Source organism: Lagopus muta, chromosome 11 (genome assembly GCF_023343835.1).
Source record: "Lagopus muta isolate bLagMut1 chromosome 11, bLagMut1 primary, whole genome shotgun sequence".
Taxonomy (NCBI): domain Eukaryota; kingdom Metazoa; phylum Chordata; class Aves; order Galliformes; family Phasianidae; genus Lagopus; species Lagopus muta.
Window position 1 is genome coordinate 9828907 of NC_064443.1, and position 20707 is coordinate 9849613.

At 56.6% G+C, this 20707-nt stretch overlaps 1 protein-coding gene across 3 annotated transcripts in view; it reads left to right on the top strand.

Moving 5' to 3' along the window:
* Positions 1 to 451: 451 nt before the first annotated feature.
* The window catches only part of PLXNA1 (plexin A1), a 96681-nt gene continuing 76425 nt past the window's right edge, over positions 452 to 20707 (top strand). For 2 of the 3 annotated variants that reach the window (XM_048957937.1, XM_048957939.1), the window contains exons 1-3: positions 452 to 585; positions 10161 to 11509; positions 16252 to 16434. In XM_048957937.1, coding sequence (XP_048813894.1) covers positions 10307 to 11509; positions 16252 to 16434 — 1386 coding nt within the window. In that variant the 5' untranslated portion in view covers positions 452 to 585; positions 10161 to 10306. Of the gene's footprint in view, positions 586 to 3205; positions 3891 to 10160; positions 11510 to 16251; positions 16435 to 20707 lie in introns of those variants that run through there. The other variant, XM_048957938.1, reaches the window with a different exon arrangement.

A 20707-nucleotide genomic window follows, 5' to 3' on the forward strand; every position in this document is an offset into this window, starting at 1 on the left:
AGCTCTGGAGCGTACAGGACAGCCGGCTCAGCCCCGCTATGCCGGCTGGAGGCGTGGCGAGAGTGTCTGCGGCCTTTCCTGAGGTGCCCCTGCAAGAGGCCCCACCCTACTCACAGCCCCTTTTAAGCCCCCTCCCACCAGCCATCGCCCTTTTAAGATTGGAGCGAGCAGCAGGCGTGGCCGGCCAGCTCCCGCCTCTAGCCTCCCCGCAGCGGCGCGGGCGCCCCCTGGAGGCTCAAAGGAGCGGTGCTGCCCCCTCCCTCCTTTCAGCGGCGGCGGCGCGGCCGTGCGCGTGCGCGTGGCGGCGGGGGCGCGCGGCGGGCGGCGTTCCGTCGGGGCCCCGCGCCGCCGTCCCATTCATGCGGGGCAGCGGCGGCGGCGCGAGGCGGGCGGGTGGGAGCGGAGCCGCGGAGCACCGGGCGGCGACGGGAGGGCGCGAAGGAGGAGGAGGAGGAGGCGGAGGAGGCGACGGCGAAGAAGGAGGAGGAGGAGGAGGCGGAGGAAGAGGCAGCGGCGGGGCCCGGCGGCGGCGCGGCTGGAATGCGGTTATGGCAGGCAGGGCTGGGGCGAGCGCGGAGCCGAGCCGTGAGTAACCCGCTTGCAACTTTCCTCCGCGCCGCGTGCCTTTAGGCGCCCGGCTGAGCGATCGGCATTCGGGGTTGGAATCCGATGGGAGCGGTATTCCCGCAAAAGGAAAAAAAAATAAGAATGCCGCGGCCGAAGCGGGGCTCGCCCGGGCGGGGCGGCGGGGGGGCGGCGAGGCCGGGCGTGGGGCTGCGGGTCCCCCCGGTGCCGCACCGCCGCTACGTGCCCGGGGCTCGGGGCGCGGCACCGCGCGGGCTGGGCTCGCCCCGCACGCCGCAGGGCTCGGTGTGCCCCGGCTGCCGGCGCGGGGTTGCGGGCGGAGCCTGCGGGCGCGTTTGGCCATCGGGCAGAGCCGCTCTGAGGGCATCCGGCGTCGTGATTGGGATCCGCCGTTGGAAGCGGTTGCCGTCGTCGTCGCGCCGTAGTTTGGCGGAGAGGCGCGGAGCCCGAGGGGGTGCGGTGCGGAGCGGCCGCTGCGGGAGGAGAAGGCGGAGGGGACCCGGCTCCCCCTGCGCACGGCGCCCGGCTCCGGGCGGGGATCCGCAGCTGCTCCGCGCTGCGCTGGGATGGATCCCGAAATCCCTTCCTCCGTTCTCCCGGAGGGGAGATTCCTTCCTCCTGCCTCCGGGGCGGGGGGCTGGCGTGTAGCCGGGGCTGGACGTGAAGGTCACTGCTTAGGGAGGAGATGGATGGGGGAAGAAAGGCAGTAACCTCACTCGTTCGCTCTCCCGTCCCCGTGCTTCGGGAAGGACGGCAGGAAAGCAGAACCTGCGAACGCGCCGATGGGTGTTGCCGGTCCCGCTGTAGGCTGCGGGACGCGGAGGGAAGAAAAGTTGGGCAGAGCCGCGGCGCGGGGCCGCTCCTCGGGCGGTGATCGCTTCGTGCCGAGCGGCTCCGTGCGGAGCCAATTACCAGCCGGATTTTTTTTTCTTCTGTTTCTTTTGTGTGAGACATTGGGGAGGGGGAGGGGGGGGGGAAGAGGAGACGAGGCTATTGACTACATCAAAGGTTATCCATTTGAAAACACCGTTTTCCTCCGAACAGCGGCTAATTGCTTCCTGAACAATCTCAGGGTCTTTTGTATATACTCAGTGGGTAAAGCGAGCGGCGCGATGTCTGTCTCAAGACACCGATGACCGAATGCGGTGGAGGAGCAGCGGGGCTGAGCCCGGCGGGCTGTACGGGCGTTCCTGGGGGGGTTGTAAGGAGGAGAGGGAAAGGGAGGGATGGGTGCCGCCGCCGGCAGCGGATGCCGAAGTGCGGGGCCGTGTGGGTGGCGCGAAAGTTTGGGCTCCGGATCCGTGGTCGGGGAATGAGGGAGGGATGGATGGGCGAATCGCAGTCTGCGTGTGCCAGGCTGCGTCCCCGTGAGCTGCGCGGTGACATTCCGTGGCTGGGCTCTGTGTTCCCAATGGGAGATGGTTGGTATCTGTGCTCTGCCGCGTTCCGGAAATCCAAGTTTTGCTGGTGTTGTGTTTGTTAGTGGGGTTTTATTGGGGCCGCTTGCAGCTGGAGCCCTTCTGTAGCGAGCCTCGAGGGTTTCCCTTCTTTATTTTATACATGCGTGAGGTTTGGAGTGGAGCACGTAGCTCGCTGTGCAAAGACAAAGCGCTGCCCTGCGGAAGGCAGAGGGCCCTGCGACACACAAACAAACTCCTCCGAACTCGGCCGGGCGCTGCCGAGATGGCAGCGGGTGCCGGAGCCGTGCTGCTGTGTGCCGCCAGGCCGCTCCCTCCTTCGGCAGCTGCACCGCTGCTTGCACAGAGCTGCGGGGCCAGGCGGTTCCTCCCCAGGGTTTGCCGTGTTCAGCATCCCTTGTGTGAAGGGACCTCGGGTTGGGCTTAACGAGGGAGACTTGTAAGCATCGCTCCCTGGGATCGGTGCTTATCGGGGCCTTTGTTGCTGCCCAGGAGCTGCAGCGTTTGCCGGCAGGCAGCGCTGAGATGTGTGCGTGGAGCAGCCCAGTGCTGCAGTGCTCGCACCACCAGGCTTCTGTGAGCGGGTAGCGCTGCCCGCAGCATCCACCTGCATCCCGCTGGGCTTTGTCTGTGTGCAGGGTGCTGCCGTCACTCCTGTCCCCAGGCAGCAGGATGGCTTAGGCAGCCCTGGCAGTGCAGAAGAGCTGCTGCCTCTCTGTGCTGCAATGGGGAGCTGGGCATGGGGCACGTATCCTGTCCTTGCTGATTGCTAGGCTCTCTTCAAGCCCATGTTCTGCACGGCTGGTGAGATTATGCCTATGGAGACCTTGTTTGCTGCCCTGTGCTCTGTGAGTGTCCCCTGTGTGCTGTGTCGTTAGGCAGTGTGTGCTGTGCAGAGGCTCAGGGAGCCCTGGGCTGGCTCTGGGCAGTGAGTTGCCCTGTAGGGTGTGCTGGGCTGATGGGAAGTGGAGGGGAGCCGCCTCCTTCCTTCTCTTCATGGTATGCCCTGGCTGTGCTGTGAGATCCCACTCCATTGTGGATTCATGATGGAAGTGCAAGATCTGGCGCTGCTTTGGACCCTCAGCCTTGGCCGTGCGCAGTCTTAGTCCTGGGGCGGCTCTCATGCACTGTGGAGGAGGAACCTGAATCCATGGGTTTCATGCCAGGTTCAGGCAGATACCTCGCATTCCCCACCTTGGGCACGCTGTGTGTGCCTGGGGCCTGCTGGGAGCTGGCTGCTGCCCTCCTTGGTCTCACTTCCCCAGCATCGTTCTGCCCTCAGCCTTTGTTCCACGTGAAAACCACCATTTCAAACCCTACATTAAAACATCCAGAAGTTGTTTTTCCCGTTAGCCAAAGCTTGGCAAACCCTCTCCTTGCTGCCCATGTATGGAGTCAGTAAGCCCCACATACACACGCAGGTGGCTGAGCTCAGCCCCACGGGCTGCTGCACGGTGTGTGTGAGGTGTGCGTCAGCCGGTAGGATTTGTGAGCTGGGGCACGAGGAGTGCGTGGGCCCCTTTTCCAAGAGGACTGCTTTGCATTCTGAGGGCTTTAGCTGGGGAAAGTGACCGTGTGAGCGCATTATGGCTGCTGGGCTGGGGATCCGTGGGTCTAATCGGCGGCCTGGCCTCCTCCCCAGCCTCCCCTCGGCCGCTCGCCTCCTGCCGTCCGCCGGCCAACTTGGCACGGAGGCCGAGGAGCGGCAGTAATCCAATTTGGGCCGTTTAACTGCACTTTGCTATCCGCGCTGCTGGCCGGAGCTCGGGCACTTTAATCTGGCTAATGACCCCGGCTTTGGGGTTGAGTAACTGCCGACCATTTGCTTGATTTGCTTTTCCTTTCCGGCAGGGCAAGAGGCTGAGCTGGAGCTGGGCCTCCATGCAGGTACCTGGGGGTTTGGGGGTCTTCCCATTTTCCATCTGCTCTCCCTGTGTCCTGTGCAGATAAACCCTCCTCTATGTGGCCGCTCTGCGATCCGCTATTATTTCGGGAACGCAAAGCCAAAAAAAATAAAGTCTCTCTCTTCCTTTGGTTGCCTACTGCTTAATGTACAAAATACAGGGGAGGTAATTGCATTAAAATTTGTATAATTATACTGAAGGGGAAAAAAAAAAAAGAAAAAAGAAAAAAAGAAAAAAAAACCCCAACCCAACAACCTTGTGAATTGCCCGGGTGTTGGGGAGCGGTCCGTGCAGGGTGATTCACGCTTAGGGCTGCGGTGTGCGAGGGGTTAGGAGGAGCCGTGCTGCTGTGTGAGCAGGAAGTCGGCTGCATCCCCGCTCCGAGCCGGCTCCAGCCTCGCTCCAGCCCCGGCGTTTCTTCTCCCGGTTGTGTCCTGGGTCTGATCCTCCGCGATATGGGGCCTCTGGCCGCCGTCCAGGCGAATCTCCGAGCGTCGGTGTAATCGTAGAAGCTCTGAGAGTCCCTTTGCTTTATGTGCTTGGTTAAGCAACTGCCTTTGTGTCAAAATATTCAAGCCCTTGCAGAAGTAAATCCCTTGTGAGAGGAGAGGCAGATCCCGGTGCTTGGGGAAGGAGCTTCCTGGCTCTGTGCAGGCAGCACCGTGCTGGGTGCTGCTGGGGCTGCAGAAGGGATTCCACAGAGCCGCCGATAACATCTGAGGTAATTATAATGGCAGTAAGTTGTTTGCTTTGTGCGCGCTGCAGTGCTTTATGTACAGGCGGTTGTTTCGGTCTTCCTGTACAGACTGTTAGCTTCAACAGGGGAAGAGGAAAACCTAAAAATATTTTAGGATTTTAAAAATAATCTTGCAGCTTGGCTCGTGCACAAGATGTTTCGTAGAGTAATGTTCTCTGTCAGTTGGAATGCAGTTGGTGGCCTCCAGAAGGTTTTGCTGGGCTATATGGGGGCTCTCAAACTCTGACCCAGGCATGGGGAGGGCATAGCTCCCTTGTCCGTGCTCTGTGGTGTAGATGGTTACAGCCACTGAGGCCTCTGGAATGTTTAAAATCGGCTCCTCCAGCACTTCCTTGGGCATTTCTGCTGCCAGCAGTGCTGCTGCCAGCAGTGCTGTTCGCCCTTCTACCTGTGTGGCACTGAGTGGTGTCAGGGTGCACGGAGGGGGGGGGGGTTTGCCCCTCCAGAGGACAGCGAGAATTCAGAACCTGTTTTTCAGGCTGATGTCATCAGGAAGAAATGGGGGAGGAGAAAGGCAGGAAGGCAGGCGAGAGATCAGCCTCCAAGGGAGAGCTTCTGCGGGTCGGCAAGCCTGGTAAGGCTCAGGCAACTCAGGCTTATGTTGCCACCAGCCCTCACCCGCTGCCACCTGCATGTTGGCAGTGCCTGTGGCACACTGGGTCGGCTCCTGGTGGCACAGCCTCGTGGGTGAGCACTGCCTTGGTTCCCCCAGCCCCGTGCTTTCGGCACTGCATGCCATGCCGCGGAGCCACGCGGCTCCCTGCCCTCCGCAGGCTGACGTCACCCGTTGGGGCCACCGTCCAGCCGCTCTCGTTTGCAGGGAGTGGGGTTTTGGCAGCAGGAGCGCACGTGTCCTCCCATTTCTCAGCTCCATCCTGGCTGGTGTCCCTCAGGCATGCTGCATCTATGCTCCCTAGCAGGCTTTGCCCACATTGGCTGGGTGAACCCCTGGAGCATGCTGGTGTGCTGGCCCTGAGAGCGGGGTGCGGGTGCAGCCTCTGGCTTTGTGCATGCGTGTGCTTCGCTGTTTTCATTGGATGCTCCCAGCCTGTCCTGCGTGCAAATGAAACCTCTGTTAGCCTCTCAAAGCAGAGTTTCCCTTCTTTGTGTTGTTGCTGTTGGAGCGCTTTCAGGCACTGCTCGCTTCCCCTCTCCCTGTCTCGCAGCTCCGCCAGCTCTTGGGCTGCTCGTGATTCAGCTCCGCCCTGGGTGAGCAGTGGGGCTGTGCTGAGCCCACAGCCCTGCAGTGTGGTGTGGGGTCTTGTAGGGGAAAGGAGAGTTGGGTGCAGCTTAGGCTTTGGCTGGGGAAGCCTCTTTTGGAGAAGTGGAGATGTTTTGTTGTCCGCTGGCTACTTTATTCAGTCTTAACTATGAGCAGTGTGTGCCTTGAGATGGTGATTGTGGTCGGCAATGGGATTAGGTGGAAGAATGGGAATTCCAGCTCAGCCTGGTTTTGTGCTGGGTTATAGCAGCTCTGGTGCTACCTCCTTGTGCTGGGAGCAAAGAAGCCCTCCTGTTCTCATTCACTGATGGAGACTGGGAGCTTCCTGGTGCATCTGCTCTGCCCTTGTATTAGGACACTGGTGGTGGGTTGGACAATGGACTGATATTGGTGGTAAGAGGACTTCTGCTTAGAGATGGCCTGTGGCTGAGCTTCTGGTTTGCTGCTGTGATGGGCTGAGGTGACTTCTGCCAGTGGGGTTGGTTTTGTGATGTTTGCAGTGAGAACTACAGTCTGGAACATAGCAACCAAGGTGGAAGGAGTCCTTTGGGGGCTTGGTCTGGACTTGTGTGCTTTGAAGCTGGGGACAAAATGTTGTTAGGTGATCTTCGTGTCATTGTATTGGCCCTGTGGCTGCAGGAGCTGCAGGGGTTGCACTGCACTTCCTCCTGAGAAGCACTCTCATCGCCTTGAGATATAAGAGGTCAAAATCCTTGGGGTTGTGGCAGTGTGGGGCAGGATGCAGCTCTGGCCTGTGCCCTGGGGAATAATGAGAGCTCTGAAGACAGGAGAGATTCCTGATGCTGTGATTGAGGTTGGAGGGGGCAGATACAGTGCTTGCCACTGATTTCATCAGGGCTTGGCTCCAGCCAGGGATAAGGTTTGCAATGATTGTACTTGCTGGGGAGGAGGGAGGGATCCCAGCAAAATCGTTCCTAATGGCTGTGTGCGGTGGAAAAAGGAGTTAAATCTTGGCCTTGCTACAGATGATTGCATATATAGTGCAACTCCTAACTGGGTAACTCCAGCAGCCTTCTCTTATTGTTGCAAGGCTTTTCCCAGGCAGACGAACCTAAAAATACACCCGCTGCATTGTGAGACTGGCTCTCCTGTGGCCTGCGGGCTTTTCTCTCCTCTGTATAATCTCTCCTCTCTCCCTTTGGCTAATTACTGGCAGCGAGGCAGCTCGTGTGTTTGAAGATGGAGCCGGGACCTGCTCAGCCCGTGCACTATTGCTGAGAGCAGTGAGTGACTCGCAGAGATTGCAGATAAAGACCCATTAGTTCTCATTGCTCCTGTCCTTCCCGGGGTCAGCTAGAAGGGTTTTCATTTCCACAACTTTTCTCACTCAACCTATATTTCAAAGCAGTCCTGCCAGGCTGTAGAGCTGTTGGGGCAGACCCAGAGCAAGAAAACAGATTCTTTTTTCAATGTGGTGCTGCAGCCCTGCCTGGGACACCCGAGCGTGCAGCATGAGCGCTGGGGGCAGCAGGGGATGCTCTGTCCAGTCTTTGCCTTTTAAGGTTTGTTTTTCCAGCTCAGCACTCCTGCTTTGTGTTATCAAGAGTGATGATTGCTTCCCCAGAGCGTGCTCTCCCAGTCTGGGGGTGCCCAATACTTTGGGGCTGTGCTTGGAGTGCACATCTTGCTCCCCATTGGGATCCCTGGTGCAAGGTGCTATTGGGAACCTGAATCATTTCATGCTGAAGAAAACAGACTCACCAACCTTTCCTGCTCTTTTTCTGTTAATTATAGTCACTGCTGATGTCTTAAAGCAGGCCTTACTGTACCAAGCCCCTGCTGGTGTCAGGGCACTGGGACGAGGTGTTGCTGCTGACGCGTATTTGGGAGCAGAAGTCTCTGAGGAGCTCTGCAGACTGTCATCTGTCTGTGCCCCAGCGCTGCCTGGCTTTGCTCTCGTTCCAATTCTGAGTAACAGTTCCCTAAATTAATTTGGGAATCTCCTTTTGGGCTTTCTAGCCCTGCTTTGGCACAGCAGCCTGACCTCTGGCTCTCATCCCCGCTCTCTAGAATAGCAGCGATGAATAATCAGAAATGCGCTGAGCAAACGACTGCCCTGTCCCAGCAGTGCTGTGCTGGGTTTGGTGTCCCCATGCTGCAGCCACATTCCCGCTTTCTCTCCTTCCCCTCCACGTGCTGCTGGTGCGTAAGCCAGGTTGCGTTTCGATGGTAATCTCCTTGCGACACAGCTGCGGTATTGTTCCTCTCCCCATGCTGTGTAGATAGAGCCGTGCTCATGCTGGGGTTTGTGTTTGGTTTGGGTCACATGTGCCTCCTATCGCTCCCAGCTCCCTGTCCCTCTGCTGCCGCTGCGTCGCTGCCTTTGTGCAAGAGGAGCTGTGTAACTGCGGCGCGTGGAGGCTGGAAGGAGAGGGCTGCTGGGCATTGCAGCAGTGGGAGTGGATACGTGGTCAGTGTGTTGCCGTGCTCAGCGAGTTCCTTTGCTTGTAGGAGAAGGTAAAGACATGGGTGCCTGGTGAAGCTGGCATTGTCTGCTTTGTAAGGGTTGCCTCCCCATTTCCGATGGCAGGAACCTTCATCTGGCAACCCGCAGCCCAAGAGGAAACCACATGGTCTCCTGGTTGAACCCACAGGCTGTGCCAATAGGGACTGGCAGAGCCTGGTCTGAGGTGCTTGTATTTTGCAGTATGGCAGGGATGTGGGATTGGGACCACCTGGTCCATTTCCAGGGCTGATGGCCCTACACCGTCAGTGCTCGTCTCAGCCTGTGTTGCTCAAGCCTTACTGCAGAAGCCTCTTTCGAGGATACTGCCCTGGGGTCTGGTGGGGAGGTGGTAGGGACTGGGAGCTGCTGGGACAGAGCTTTTGGAGCCGGGCACACCATAAAGGTCCGTGTTTGGAAGAGGTGTGCAGGAGGTACCCCAAGGTGGTGTCCGTGTGCACTGCCAAGGAGCCAAGGAGCGCAGCCCTGTGCTGCTGGCATGGCACCAGCTGCTCTCTGATGGCATGGTTGCTGGCACAGCCCAGCAGTCACCACAGGCCATATTTCTTACAGGTGCCACTCCCTGCTGGGATCCTGCTTGTTGTGCTGGGCTGGGAGCGGGTGATCCCCACATGGGCTGAGTCAGAGATCGGTGATAAGGAGAGGGAGGCTCTTCCCCGTTTGCTTTCGTAACATCTTATCTGCAAAACTGGGATGGGAAACAAAGGGCTGAGTTTGCTTCCCAGCCACGGACCTTCTGCATTTTGAAGTGTCTCCTGCCCGCAGCCTCCTGGGCTTTGTCAGGTGCCAGGGCGGTCAGGCAGTGTGCCAGGGCTCCCCCAGCTCCTTTAAAAGGAGACTTTGAGATCCTTTGCTTGAGCTGTGCCTCGCACACCAAACCCGGGCTCAAGCCCCAGCTCCTGCAGGCTCCGTCATGCGCTGTTTGAGTAGTAAATTGGTGCGGTTTGCATCTTCCTTCATTCACAAAAGCTGTGCTTTTTTTTTTCCTCCCATCTCTTCCCCCTCCCCCCCCTACTTCCTTTGCCTCTTTGTAAAAGCAGCATCCTCTTAATGACCAGCGTGCAGATCTCCAATTAAGCTAAGGGTAACTGGGTTATGGTATGAGGCTGGAAGTGCCTCTCTTGGCTGAGCTCAGAGGGATGCCCACAGCACGGCAGTGGGATTGGGATCCTTTTGTGCTTGTGAGCTGGGAGCAAACTGGGTTTTTGTACCAGCTCCCCGTTCTGTGATGGAGTGGTGCAGAGGCTGTGGGCTGTCTGTTTGCTAGCAGCTGATACTTTGGTGCTGTCGGTGGTCTTCAAAGCAGGTCAGGGCCAGCAATGCCCTGCTGGGACATTTGTATGTGGTTGGTGTGCTGGAGCGCATCGTGAAGCCACTGCCTGCTGGGGATGTGCTGGCCTGGCCCAGCCACAGCTGTGGTTGTGCTGCTGCTTGCTCCTGCTGAGGGACTCCATGGAGGAGAGCAGGGCCTTGCAGGGGGCTGCTCTGGGTAGCAGGGCTTGAATTTGAGCCCCTTTGTGTCACCGCCTTGGCTGCTCATGGTGTAGAATTCATGGTGTCTAGCAGCATGTGTGTACTACAGGGAGGAATGGCCATTAGCATCCTGTGGGTTCTCTCTGTCCCTGTGCAGATTTTCTTCTGGAGTGGGAGGCAGTGGGGGCATTTTGTTATGCTGCCTTATAAGCATGAAGCAGCAAAGCCTCTGCGGGGTGGTGTGGAACAAGCTTACTGCTGTGCCAAGAGCTGCAGGAAAGCCTCCTAACCCTGCTGTTTTTCTTTCTCCCTCTAGGGTTGACCAGACTGGCAGTGCCCATGATGCCCTGAATGCTGAGCACAGCAGAAGCAGAGGAGACTGTGTCCCGTTAGCTCCTCATCCTTCCTCCTCACCCCTTTAGTTTGGATTTGTTTCTATTTATTTTGTGGCTGGGTTTGGGCATGGCCTTGGCCGGATGTGACACTGCCGCGATGCGGCTCCTTTGGCTCAAGCACCACTTGTCTGTCAACATTTGGACCCTGCTGCTCTTGGGAAGCACCTGGCTACCGCTGGCGGAAGGCAGCCCCAAATCTCCCTTTAGGACTTTCTCAGTTACAGACTGGAGCTTGACGCACCTGGTGGTCCATAACAAAACCGGGGAGGTCTATGTGGGGGCCGTCAATCGGATCTACAAGCTCTCCAATAACCTCACGCTCCTGCGGACGCACGTGACGGGGCCAGTGGAGGACAATGAGAAGTGTTACCCTCCACCCAGCGTTCAGTCCTGCCCGCACGGTCTGGTCACCACCAACAACGTGAACAAGCTGCTGCTGGTGGACTATTCGGGGAACCGGCTGATCGCTTGCGGCAGTGCCTCGCAGGGTATCTGCCAGTTCCTGCGGCTGGATGACCTCTTCAAGTTGGGTGAGCCCCACCACCGCAAGGAGCACTACCTCTCCAGTGTCAATGAGTCGGGGACCATGTCTGGGGTCATCATTGAGGTGCTAAATGGGCAGAACAAGCTCTTCATTGGGACGCCCATCGATGGCAAGTCGGAGTACTTCCCCACGCTCTCCAGCCGCAAGCTGATGGCCAATGAGGAGAATGCGGAGATGTTTGGCTTTGTCTACCAGGATGAGTTTGTCTCGTCCCAGCTTAAGATCCCCTCAGACACGCTCTCCAAGTTCCCCACCTTTGACATCTACTACATCTACAGCTTCAGCAGTGAGCAGTTTGTGTACTACCTGACCTTGCAGCTGGACACCCAGCTCACCTCACCCGATTCCACTGGTGAGCAGTTTTTCACCTCCAAGATCGTCCGCCTCTGCGTGGATGACCCCAAGTTCTACTCCTACGTGGAGTTCCCCATCGGCTGTGTGCAGGATGGCATTGAGTACCGCCTGATCCAGGACGCTTACCTGACCAAGCCCGGCAAGGCTTTGGCCAAGTACCTGGGCATCTCAGAGCAGGAGGATATCCTCTTCACCATCTTCTCCCAGGGCCAGAAAAACAGAGTTAAGCCTCCCAAGGAGTCTGTGCTCTGCCTCTTCACGTTGAAGAAGATCAAGGATAAGATCAAGGAACGTATTCAGTCATGCTACAGAGGGGAAGGGAAACTCTCGTTGCCCTGGCTCTTGAATAAGGAGCTGGGCTGCATCAACTCGGTAAGTTCACGCCTGTCTGTATGCATGCCAGGTGGATTTTGGCTCCTGGCTGGACTCTCTAGACCCTTCCCAGTTACCTGACCTAACTTGTTATTTTCCTGATGGGAGGCCTCTCTTGCTCTGGGGACTGGCACAGTTAGGGCTCAGCTTGCTTGGTAGCATTCCTTGTGGAGACTGTGGCTTTGGTGTGGGAAGGCTGTCTGGGTTTGGGTTGAATCAGTGTCTGCTGATAGCTGCTGGGCCTGAGCGGGAGGCTGATTGCTGGCACAGGTCTCTTGTTCCCTGTAGAGTAAAGGGATGTGGGTGAGCTGGTTTTGAGGGCAAAGATGCTCAGCCCTCAGAAAGACAAATGGTGTCTGCTGCATCTCTGCCAGGGAGACCCTTGAAGATGGCATGTGTGAATTTGGGAGGATTTGGTCTTGTGGGGCTTAGTGGAGCTGTGGCTGAGCAGAAGCTGCTGGGGCAGGAGAATGAGGGCAGTTGAGAGGGATCCAAGTAGGGAAGGAGGCAGAGAGGTTGTCAGTCCCAATACAGGTTGGTTGGATGCTCAGCTTGGTGGGACCACGTCCTCTCTATGGTGTGCTGGGTAGGAGGAGAAGGGGTATGAGGAAAAGGGAGCAATTGCAGTTGCTGGGTTTGTTTTCCATACTGGAGAAGGCAGGAGGGGAGGACATCATCGTGCTCCTTCCCCCGTTCTGTCCCAGGTCTTGAGGATCAGCAGCTGCCTCCTGCCCCGGGTGCCTGCATGTCCCCATGGAGCAGCCCGGCCTCCTTCCCTTGTTCTCCCTGCAGCTCCGAAGGAGACGGCTAACAGCTGCCTGACAAAGTAAAGGGTTTGCTGTCAAGAGCGCTGGGCTCTCAAATCAGATTTTGGCTTTGAACTAATTCAATTTTGGTGGAAAATGATGAAATCGTTACACTGCTGCTTGTTGGGTTGCACAGCTGCTGGCTCAGGCAGAGGAGATGCCTGCTGCTTCATCCCGATGTGCTCCCAGACCCTCTGCCCCTTTCTGGGGAGAGGGCTTTGCCTGATGAGTGCCCCAGATAAAGGTGGGGGGGCTGTATCCCTCCAGGGCCGTGATGTCTCTGCTGCAGGCAGTTTACAGGCACTGGTGGGTGCACAGGGGCTTCTTCATGCATCTCAGGAAAGCTGCTGTTGCAGGAAAATGTGGTGGGAGAGGGAGAGAAATGATGGCTGGTTTGACACCTGGATGAGAATGGGAACAGGGAGGTGTCCCCTGGTTGCAGTGCAGTGCAGGAGGTGAAGTCCTGTGCAGTTGCACATGCTGTGATTTATTATTTTTTTCCCTGCTGTTTCATAGCGTGGTTTCTTAGCCATAGACCTGATGCTGTGTTTATTCTTCCTTTTCCATCTGAAGGAGTGATACTGCTGTGTGCTGCTAACCTGCTCCCTTGGTGATGCAGAGGCAGCAGCAGCAGCACTGCAGTGCTCAGACCTGCCCAGCTCCAGAGGAACCCTAGCAGGGACAGCAGGTGTGGGGTGGTGGCACCAGGAGGACCTGCGGTGTCATTGCTTTCACGTGAGCTGGGTTGTGGTGGCACAAAGCCGGCCTTGGGAGTCAGGTGCCATTTTCTGTCCCTGCCTTGCTCCACCTGCCAAGCATGGCAAAGAGCAGCACAAGGTGTTGAGCCTCAGCCTCTGGCTGTACTGGGAGTGAGCCAAATTGGGGCTTGCAGAGCATGTAACCTCTTCCTGGCAGGGATCTGTGTGCCCCTCGTAAAATGCAGCCACCTCTAGGGTGGGTTGTGGCAGCTGACGGATCTCACAGTGATGGATGCCAGCCAGAAAATAAAGGACATGTTGATTTTTTTTTTTTAAGGAGGCAGAATGTAATTGCTAAAGTCAGTAGTTGCTCGGGATTTATGCCTGATCTGTATGGAAAATGTCCCAGGAGCTCCCTTGCTCTTGCTCAGGATTTACGGTTTAAAGTCTCCTCTGGAAAGTGGAAAGTCCAAATCTCATTTCTTAGCACATCAGAGGGACTTCTCAGTGCCAGAAAGCCACATCCCTGAGGACTGATCCACATACATCCCTGAGGACTGGTCCACCTGCACTGTGCTGGGTGGGAGGAGGAAGGCTGGGGAGAGCCGTGCCGACACCACATGGGGCATGGCTCTGAGCACTCAGCTGCGCAAGGAGGCTTCCTGACCTGGGTGCTGGCTTCCTTCTTACTCCAGACCCTAGTGCAGCATTCTCCTCAGCTATGAGCCTTAGGATGCTAATCCCTGGGCACTGTGGGACAGTGCAGATTTGCTGGAGCCAGAAGACACTGCCAGGCTTGGCAGCGAGCTTGGGAACTGAGAGCGCTTCCAGGGGTTTTGCTGCTCCAGATGGGATGCGCACTGTTGCTTCCCATTGTTGGTACCCAGCTCCCAAAGTGCCCTGCCTGGCTCCTGGGGTCGCCGTGCCTCCCTGTGTGCTGGGCATGGGCCTTGCTGGGTAGCAGCCTCAGCAGGCACAGGAAGGCAGGCGTGGGAGGACGGGGTGTGTGTATAATGGTATTAACTGGCAAATTACTGGCCAATTAATAGCGCTAAGTGGCACGAGTCTCGCCTCTGCCGTCCCTTGTTGCTTTTGTAAGTGGGCTTGAAGGGAGGCAACGAGACAAGGCGCGTCAAGGAGACTGCCTGTTCCAGGCCAGCTCTGTTAGCTCGGTGTGTCCCCTCTCCTTGGGGCTGCTTCACAGAGAAAATCAGGGTTTTCTGCCCCAATTTCTATACTGGTGGGGTTGAGCAGGTTGTGCCATGTAGCAGGGCCGTGGGGCAGTCGGGATGTGATGCTGGTAGGTGCCACCAGCCTCGTGCTGCCCACTCAGCCCGACGGTGGTGAGGTGCCTGCCTGCACTTCCCTAACGAGGCACTGTGCTGTTAATGAGCTAATTGTCGGTGTAATTATTTACCGAGGTGGTGTCGGCATCTCGGTGGCGGGCGGGTGCTCCTCACGGCCCTGGAGTGCAGCTGTATTTGTCGTTTCCCAGAGAGTTTGTTGAGACAAAGCAGAGAGGAGTAAACACCATAAACATTTATCCTCTTGCATATTCAGCAGCTGATGAGGTTGGGGAAGCTGCAAATTGAAGTGCAGAGAGAACAGAAATTGCATTGGCTTCCAGGGGCTGCCAGGGCTTAAATACCTTCATGGTTTGTGCTCAGGGCTGCTCAGGGCTCAGGCTGTGTTAACCCCTATGCTGCTGCCCTGCTTGAGGTGGTGCCAGGCAGAGGTGGGTGCTGTACCTGCCATAAGTGCATGCTGCAGATTTGCTCAGGGTTGTCTGAGCAGCTCTGGGCTGGCTGATGGGCTGAAGGGATGCTTGCAGCCCTGGAATGCAGAGTGCAGGCTGGAGAGCTAATTCCCCTACCTACTTCTTCACACCAGCAGACATTCTCCACCTCCTCATTCCTGTTTTAGGGGATTGGTGCATCTTGCATGCTTGGATGTCCCCAAGCTCCTCCAGTTTACAGGATGAAAAAAGGGGTCAGGCGTGGAAAGGAGTCAATCTGTGCCTACATCTTAAACCAGGCACCAGAACATTGAAGAAGTGAGCAAGCAAGACTGCATCTCCAGGCTGCTTTAGGAGGCTGAGTGTGCCCAGCTGGAGTCATTCCCATTTCTCTGCTGCTAAAAGGATGGCATGATGCTGACTGCAGCCAGGAGTGGGACTGCTGGCCTCGGGGCTGTACAGTGAGCTTGGGTGGGGTGACCACGTCTGCGTTTGACAGCCCAGGGAAGGTCCAGCTTTTCTGAGAGTTTTTTTTAGGGTGTGGGATGGTCAGGGCCTCCAGTTTTGGGGCTGTAGTTTTCCCTGCTCAGATCTCAGTGCTGGGTGGAAGTGGTGGGGCTGTTGCTTTCAGCAGCCAGAGCTGCTTAATGCGTGTATACACATGGAGCTTGGGAGCACGGCATTTTCCCATATGTTACATGCACATGCTGTATAGATTTAAAGCCCCTTGGGGACTGGCATGCATTTGGAGGCAGTTGCTTGCCAAAAACCTCTCCCTTTAAATTCAAAGTTACGTAAAGAGCCTCTTGAAGTGGAAAATGCTGTGGCCTGAGCAGACTGCCTGCCTCTCCAGGCGCTGTGCCTCCAGATGCCTCCCTTCCAGCCCTGTGCACCGAGGCTCGCTGTGGCTGCCCAGAATTTGGCCAGAGCCCATTCTTCCTCCTTCTTGTCCTGCTTTGGTCATGGAAACAAGGGGATGGGTTTCATTCTGAGGTCTGTTTGCCATTAGCTGTGATTTTGTCATTCACCCTAATGCCAATCAGTGCAGGATCGAAGCCACATCTGCCAGGAGAAGGATGAGCGCATTGCATTGTCAGAGCTGTGCCACCTCTGTGCATCATAACCTTATGGGGCACAGAGGGGGAAAAGGGGAACACAGAGGTGAGGAGTAATGGCAGAGATCTCCTGTGGGTGTACAGATAGAGTGATGCAGCAAAACAACCAGCTGAGTGCAGGTGAGGAGCATCCCCATGCTAGATTGAGATGGGGGCAGCTGAGCTGTGTCCTAGCCCATGTTGTTCCTGGGGTTGCAGAGATGGGACTGCAGCAGCTCCACGCAGATCAGTGGCTTACTGCAGCCTGCCAGAATGTCTGGGATGGCTGGGCTGGGAGCTGCCTCCACAGCCCCTGCTCCATCCTCCCGTGGGGATGGAGGTCAGCGTGAGCCCTTGTTGCTCTCTGACACTCCAGAAAACTCATCTCTCTTCTGTTCTCTTCCTACAGCCGCTGCAGATCGATGACAACTTCTGTGGCCAGGATTTTAACCAGCCACTTGGTGGAACCGTCACGATTGAGGGGACCCCACTTTTTGTGGATAAAGAGGATGGGATGACCTCGGTGGCTGCCTATGACTACAGAGGACAAACTGTTGTGTTTGCAGGCACTCGGAGTGGGAAGATCAAAAAGGTAGGAGAGCTGCAGCAGCATTATGAGGGATGCTTCCATGCTGATGGGGAGATGTCTGCTTGGTTTGGTGGCCCTTTGGTGCAGGGTGGAGTGTGCCTCTGTCATAGCATCAGCCTTGGTGTGTTTGGGTAACGTGCATCCCCATTGCTCCTCTCTGCCAATCAGATGTACTGAACCTCTGTCTTATGGGAGGGCTGTAACTCTGAGAGATTGTGTCCTGGTACTGAGTCAGCCTGTCCTGTTGTTTCTCAGAGCTGTTGATTTGCACTGTAGCTGTTGTGGGACTAGGTCCATATTGCTTTGCCCCTGACCTGGGACAGGCCAGCAGAGGTGGTTGTTGCCATCTCTGTTGCTGCTGAGAGAAACATCTAGCTGGGTTGGCAGCACTGTTTTGTCTGAAATGGGCAGGACGGAGTTTCTCTTGGTTCTTCGTGGGCTCAGAGTTGCTGTAACTGTTGTTCTCGCATCTTGAACCGGGTTGAAGTAAAGGAAGTAGGGTCTGAGTTGAGGTTTCTGCCCCAGCTCTGTAGGAGTCCTTCACCAAGGGGGTGATGAGCTATGCCCTTACTGCTGCAGTGGAGATTTCTCTAGCCTGATTTGATATTCTCACACCTCCTTTGTCTGAGTCAGTGTGAGGTGCCCTGCCTTGCAGGGATGGGTGCATTTTTCGGGAGATGGTGGGGTGGGAAGGCTGGCTCTGTACTCTGCCTGTACTGGCAGTAGTGTGCTTTAGGTTTTATGCTGTGGTGTATGTGGGAGCCAAACTGGTCCAAGATGTTCCCTTGGCAGGAGAGAGCCCTCAGGCGCTGCAGTGATCCAGCCTGGTGGCACCATGCTATCTCCCAGCATGGGGGAGACCTCCTGTGCCCCACCACCGCACAAAGGCTCCTTGTTGGTGGCAATTAGCAAATAGCTGTGAGTGTGTATTTCTCTGTCTGTATCTCCACAGGGCACGGATTTCCTGTTATCATAACATCGTTCCTATAATTACAGCCATTCATGCCCTGTATAAACATCGCTTGCGTTAACAGCATCCTCAGCCAGGCAGAGGCATAGCAAAGGTCCTGGCATGGTCCTGGCGAGAGCCAGGAGGAGCAGGACTTGGCTGAGGAGCCCCAGCTCCCTTCCTGGGGCTGTCCCCGCATTTGATCTACTTTTCCTTATCCATGCTGTTTAAAACAAAACCTTCCCGTACGTCTCCTGAGACCACTGGAGAGGAGAACACAGGTCAGGAGCCAGAGCTTGGCCTCGTGGACCTGTTCTCAGTAGGCTGGGATTTGGAACAAAAGATGAGTTGGGTTTGGGGTTTGGTGGTGCTCTCTGTGTGCCCTGCTGGGCTACTTCTCCTCCCTTCCTGTGGTGTCGGCGCCAGGCTGCAGGGAGCTGACGGAGGCAGCTCGTCCTCCCTTCCTGATCGATATGGGGCCTGCAGGGACCGGCGTCGTGTTGCTGGCGGCTTCTCCTGCTGCCGAGCTCCCAGCGGGAGGTTTTAAATAGCCTGTGCCAGCGTAAGGGATGGGGATGGAAGGAAGGAGAGTGTGGGAGGAGGGTTCACAAAGCCACGGGGACAGCGTGGCACCTTCTGTCCCTTATTTATCTAGAGAGGATGGCAGTTGCTTTTTACGTGGAAGATTTGTTTCTTCCTTCCCTCCATTTTTTTTCTACTTTTCAGTTTTTCCCTGACCCTTGTGCTGTCAGAGCCACTTTCGTGTGACTGTCAAAGGTGGGTGCCAGGCCAGGTGCTGGCTGTGTGTTCGCTTTGGGTGCAAGGTCAAGGCTGAGACCAGGACTTGGAGCCCAGGTGTAGTTTGAGCGGCTTTCTCTTCTGCAGAGCTTCTCTGTTTTTGCTGATTTCTGCCCATCACTGTTGTGTGCTATTGTTCACTGGTCCCAGAGAGCTGGATGGGTCTGCGGGCCTGAAGTAATGGAGCAGAAGCTCAATGGGGCATGAAGAGGTGGATGTCTGTCCTGTCCCAACAGAAGGACTCCAGGCAGGTTTTTATCCCTGACAGATGCTGACACCGGTGTGAGGGTTGACAGTTCCCTGTCTGACCTCTACCCTACAGCCTAAAAACTCTCTGTGGGCACTGAGCATCATGCTGAGCCCTGGGGGACCTGAGCTGTCCTCGGCTGTGACCTTGGGCTCCATGGCCCAGCCTTTTTGCCGGGCAGGCTTGCAAAGCGCTGCCTCAGCAGCTACCTGATCCCGCTGCCTGGCTGTCTGCGGGGCCGCAGTGAGGGGTGGCTGTAAGCGCCTCCCTGAATGGTACTGATGTGTCCTCAGCCAGGGGATGGGGCGCTCAGCAGGGTGCACAAATTGTTGTTTTTGGGTGCTGGGATGGCAGCATACGGCGTCGCAGTTCAGGGCCAGTGCTGCAGTCCCAGGACGGGGTGAGATCCTTCAGCCTCCTGCCCAGCTCCTGGCAGTGGTGGGCATCCCTCTGCTTGCAGCCCCTTGCTCTGTCCTCTGTTCCCATAGCAAGTACTGTGTTTTGGTTTGTGTACCTTGAGCATTTCTTTTCCTGTCTCCTGCTGGCCCTGATGCCTTTACAGGGAAGTGTCTGCTGTGTCCCTTTACATCCATAGGATTTGTTTTAGACCCTACAAAAGCGCAGCAATGTACTGAGAGCTGCAACACAGTGCAGACGGGCACTTTGTGCTCCCCATCCCCAAGAATGCTGCAGTGCATGCCAGTCAGACAAGGGGACACTGATGGTGCCATCTGGGCGGGGGTAAGGTCAGGGCAGAGTCACTGCTGTGTCTGGATTTTCCTTGGATGGCAGCTTCCATGGCCAGCATTTGTCCAGGCTGTTGCATGCAGACAGAGCCTTCCTTTGTCCCCTGAAAAAGCCACGCAAGCCTGGCTTCCCTGCGATGGCTGTGAGGCTGCAGGGCAGCACCTGCCACCATCACAGCTGGAGCCTGCCCTGCCCTTTGCCTCCAGACACCTCTGTTCCACGTCCTTCTATCCCTGGGCTTGCTGAAACCATCCTGTTAAATGGGGAACTGGCTTTCCAGGGCAGCACTATGCATGGGATTGTGGTGTTGGGGTCTGGGCTGCAGTTGGAGCAATCTGGAGGCTGGGATTTGGGGGAAAAAGTGATGTGAGCACCGTCAGAATCAAAGAATGTTTGCAGAACTGGGAGTGAATTGCTGTAGGGTGGCAACAGGACGGGGTTGGGCTGGGGCAGAGGGGCAATCGAGGAGGATGAGGCATGGGACTGCCATGGTGCTGCGTGAATTGCAGCCCTGCAGCTGCCCGCTCTGTGCTCATGTACCACCAGGCGAGCAGGCCTGTGGTTATCTTTGGATGGTGCTGAGTTATGCGGAGAGACTAGGCTTGGAAAGCCCTCAGTCCTCGTGCTCGCTGCCCTCCGCCAGCAGTCATGGGGTTGTGTTGTTTGGGGAATTTCTGCCGCTGCCAGGATGAGTAACGTGGGGATGACTCTGGCCATGCTGCTGGTGTTGGATGTGAGCCACTTCCTCTCCACGCTGGAGCTCGTTGTGTGGGCGCGTCACGGACCCGTCCTTGTGCACTGTGGTGTGCCGGATGGGGAAGTGACACAGGGACATGAACCTGGAGCACATTGCGTGGGGACTTCTAGAGGAAATCTCAGCAAGAGCAGCAAAGATTGCTTTCCCGGCATCTGCCTTGTGCCTGGAAATCACCAGCCTTTGCCACTACTTCAGCTTTGCTTGGGCTGCTCTGGTTGTGCTTCTGCAGGTCTGAAGGTGAGCACAGCTGTGTGAGCACTGCGTCAGGCTGAGTGCCCTTTGCTGCCAGCTGAGCATTCGTTTTCGGAGGATCTCTTTGTCTGTAGCTGCCCTGGTTGCCGCTGTAATCTTTTTAGCTCCTTCCCTGTCCTGAAAGCAGATGGCCTTGGGTGCTAACGCATCAGGGCACATCCCTGCTGGGAATTTGCTCCCCCCCTGCTGCTCGTGCTCTCTGCACCATGTTTATCCTCTCCCACAAACAGCACAGCTGAACTGGCCCCGTGTCTGGTTTCTTTGGCTTCTCTGCTTTAACAATAATAACAACAACAAAAAAAAACCAACCCCAAACAAATAAACTCTTTGTGCTAAATGGGTCATCCCTATGGGTGCACAAACATGCGGTGCTCGCTTCTCCTTGGAAGGACCTGGGGACCTTGCAGCTCCTGCTTGGGGAGGAATGCTGGCAGCCCATGTTCAGCTGGGCTGTTTGGTGAGCACAGCGAGGCCAGGGCTGAGCAGCTGCAGGGCAGGGCGTGAGGAACAGCAGGAGGAATCTACA